Source organism: Arabidopsis lyrata (genome assembly GCF_000004255.2).
Source record: "Arabidopsis lyrata subsp. lyrata unplaced genomic scaffold ARALYscaffold_211, whole genome shotgun sequence".
In the NCBI taxonomy this organism is placed as follows: domain Eukaryota; kingdom Viridiplantae; phylum Streptophyta; class Magnoliopsida; order Brassicales; family Brassicaceae; genus Arabidopsis; species Arabidopsis lyrata.
This window is the reverse complement of record NW_003302405.1, coordinates 8,048-11,057: the sequence shown is the minus strand read 5'-3', so window position 1 is coordinate 11,057 and position 3,010 is coordinate 8,048. Positions and strand designations below refer to the sequence as shown.

Sequence of the window (3,010 nt, the reverse complement as noted above, 5' to 3'; positions counted from 1 at the left end):
AAAGCTTAAGTTTTATGTGTTTTCAAAAAAAAAAATAATAATAATAATAAAAATAAAAATAAAAAAAGTTTTATGTTGGTAAATGGCTCAAGATGAACTAGCTAAGAGATTTTTAACGTTTTTCAACTGATAGAAGATTCACCAACGGACATGGAAAATTCAGAAACGAATGAAGCAAAAGAATTACGCAATCAAAATATCACCAAACCAGGTAATAATGAAACTGCTACGCCTGATCCCACACAGCTTTATTCTTTCTTTACACAAAATCACCAAAATAAAAAACGACCAGTTAAGTCGAAGAATAACTGATATATCTCATCAAAGTACCTAAATAGTTTCGTAGTCTTTTTACTCATAAGACCCAAATGATAAGGAACATATGAAAAACCACTTAAGACTTCATCAACGGATTTACTTACCAGTCAAATACAAACCTCACATGTTTGCCTCTACTTTATGACAATGACAACCTCACATTTCGTAGAGGCTCTTGGGATTTCCAAGATTTTCGTCAAGATTTCATCTTCTGTTGAATTAGAATCCAAATGTAAAGTGAGTTTCTTGAGGATAGCACAATTCTCTAGGAAGCAACTTACTAGCTTCATTTCTACAACATGTCCCGAGAATGTGAATTTGAAATTAACAAACTCGAGAGAGGATTGCAAACACTTGATTTGATTCATCTCCTCGGAATGTAGCTCCTGGTTGTGATAATCACGCTGTAGCTGAGGAAAAAGGAGAGGAGAAAATACAATCAAATGATATGGCAGAAGCTGATGCATAGAGATGAGAAAATTATAGCAAGGTTAGCAGATTTACCACCACGACTAGGGATTTCAAATTCGGGCAGCTCTCAAGAAATTTAGCCAACCCTTTCAAATCTTGTGAAAAGACAGAAACGGACAGGCATGACATATAACTAAATTGAGGCAGTGATTCTGATTTCGAATACTCATAAATGATCTTACCAAAAATGAGTATAATCACTGAAATTTGAATTGTTTCCCTGTAGGGCCATAGCGAAGGAGGAGTACAGAGCGAAGAAGAAAGCCAAACTTGGTGAAAACCCGACTGTTGGTGCGTGCTCTGAAAAGTGTGATGGCAGCAAAAGCATTCCGACCGTTAGCAATTCGTGAGTTCTATTGTCCATTTCGCTGTTTTTTGGGCTTTGTCTGCAATTGTTAGGAGCCAAATAGACAAAATTATGGTATTGTCCATCTTCGCCGTACTTACTGAGTCGGGAATGACTGGTAGACAGGCACAGAGTGCCATTTTCGTCCATTGATATGGTATACTCAGTATCATTTTCGTCAAATATGTTTATCATGACTGAAAAGTGGTATAACTGTACAGGCTCCAGAGGAGAAAACAGCCTACTAGACAAGCGAAAGAAGTGTTTAACGCCGCTCTCCTACCTCCGCGGCTATTCTGCACAGATCGTTATCCTTTATCAGGCCGTATTAACTGCTACTCCAGACCTCAGTATCTCCTTGATCTTGTAGAAGTGTTAGATGGGTCTCGGGAGTTAGCGTGGCTTAAACAATCATGATTTGGTCGTTTGTTTGACCTACCAGTCCGAAGAAGTTCGTTATCTGGGAAACTTGTGCATCAATTTCTATGTAGGTCACTAGTAACTAAGAAAAAAGAAGAGTTGTGGTTTGTTTTTGGGGGGCATCCCATCCGTTTTTCTTTGAGAGAGTTTGGACTCATTACAGGACTCTACTGTGGACCATATCGATGTGAAGAAACACTTGATAATATGAAGAATCCTCCTGATCCTGAAGGTACAAGTCAAACTGTTGCTGAAGCTCAAAATCCTCCTGATGCTGAGGATCCAAATTCTCCACCACCGTACTTTAAGACTCTGATAGGACCCAAGAAATCATACACTATAAAATCTATTGTAGATATGTTAAAGCTGGACAAGAGGATGCCTGAGGAAGAAAAGATGGGTTATGAGCGCAGGTTGAGACTGGCTCTCCTAGTAATTGTGGATGGAATTTTGGTGTGCGACACTTCTACTGTCAGAGCAACTTATGAAGTTGTGGGCATGCTAAAAAATTTAGATATCTTTGTCAAATATCCATGGGGCCGTAAGTCATTTTCTAAGACCTTGGAGATGGTAAAAGTTGGTGTCGGGCAAGTTGAAAGTGTAGAAGAGCTTGTGGAAAGGCTAAGCCAATCTCATGCAGCAACTCATGGGTTCACTCTTGCCATCCAACTTCTTATCCTGGAAGCTGTCCCTCTGTTAGAAAAATACCTTCCTGACCCTAAAGATGAGCTTACTCTTAGTGACCGCATTGTTCTAGAATTGACTTTCTTGAAGTGTTATCACAATTCCAACATCCTTGAAACAGAGCTAGATCCAAGTGTAAGTGAATAATCATAACATCATGGTAAGTGGTTAGTTATGTTGCTTCCCCTAACTTGTTAAGTTTCATTTTATTTATGCTTTAGCTTAAGGTGGAGAGCATTATACATGGTGATGAAGATGGAGAACTGGAAGACTACTCATGGGGTGAAGATGAGACAGGAGATGTTGCAGTGGAGTATATGTCTAGAATGATTAAAGAAGGACACAAATTTAAGAAAGAAGACTGGCACGGCGGTGTGGAGAATCAACCATTGATAACAGCGTGTTTGAGGACTAAAGCTGAAAAACTCACTGCAAAACAGAAAGGGAAAGCAAAATGTAAACCAAAGATGAAAACAAAGCCGCAAGGGGAAGGTAAAAGTGATGGTGGTGAGTGTAGTAAGATTCCTCTGGAAAATCTGACTGCAGAATACATTTTTAGGGAGGTAGAGCGAAGGAATTATGAGCACAGTTTGAAGGTACAGGAAATGAATTATGAGCACAGTTTGAAGGTACAGCAAATGATCTTCTTGGATAGGAAAAAAATGAAAGATGAAGTTGTGAATGCTGTTGTTGATGCTGGTTTCGAATGTATGATGGAGAAAGGTGTGAATGGTAGCAATGTTCACTACACTTGTTTGCTGAATGATATAA

General features: G+C 38.9%; 2 protein-coding genes across 2 annotated transcripts; one reads left to right on the top strand and one right to left on the bottom strand.

Moving 5' to 3' along the window:
• Window positions 1-398: 398 nt before the first annotated feature.
• Window positions 399-785, bottom strand: LOC110226068 (putative F-box/FBD/LRR-repeat protein At3g23955). Its single transcript, XM_021016651.1, has one exon. The coding sequence runs from the start codon at window positions 783-785 to the stop codon at window positions 453-455; it is 333 nt and encodes a 110-aa protein (XP_020872310.1). The 3' UTR covers window positions 399-452.
• A 170-nt stretch (window positions 786-955) lies between these two features.
• LOC9298802 lies at window positions 956-2,886 on the top strand. The gene is made up of 2 exons (XM_021016636.1): window positions 956-1,135; window positions 1,357-2,886. The coding sequence occupies exon 2, from the start codon at window positions 1,763-1,765 to the stop codon at window positions 2,384-2,386; it is 624 nt and encodes a 207-aa protein (XP_020872295.1). The 5' UTR covers window positions 956-1,135; window positions 1,357-1,762; the 3' UTR covers window positions 2,387-2,886.
• The last annotated feature ends 124 nt before the right edge of the window (window positions 2,887-3,010 follow it).

What these genes read in the sequence shown, in the direction of transcription:
- LOC110226068 (XM_021016651.1), bottom strand. Translation starts at nt 785, where the DNA reads ATGCATCAGCTTCTGCCATATCATTTGATTGTATTTTCTCCTCTCCTT.
- LOC9298802 (XM_021016636.1), top strand. Translation starts at nt 1,763, where the DNA reads ATGAAGAATCCTCCTGATCCTGAAGGTACAAGTCAAACTGTTGCTGAA.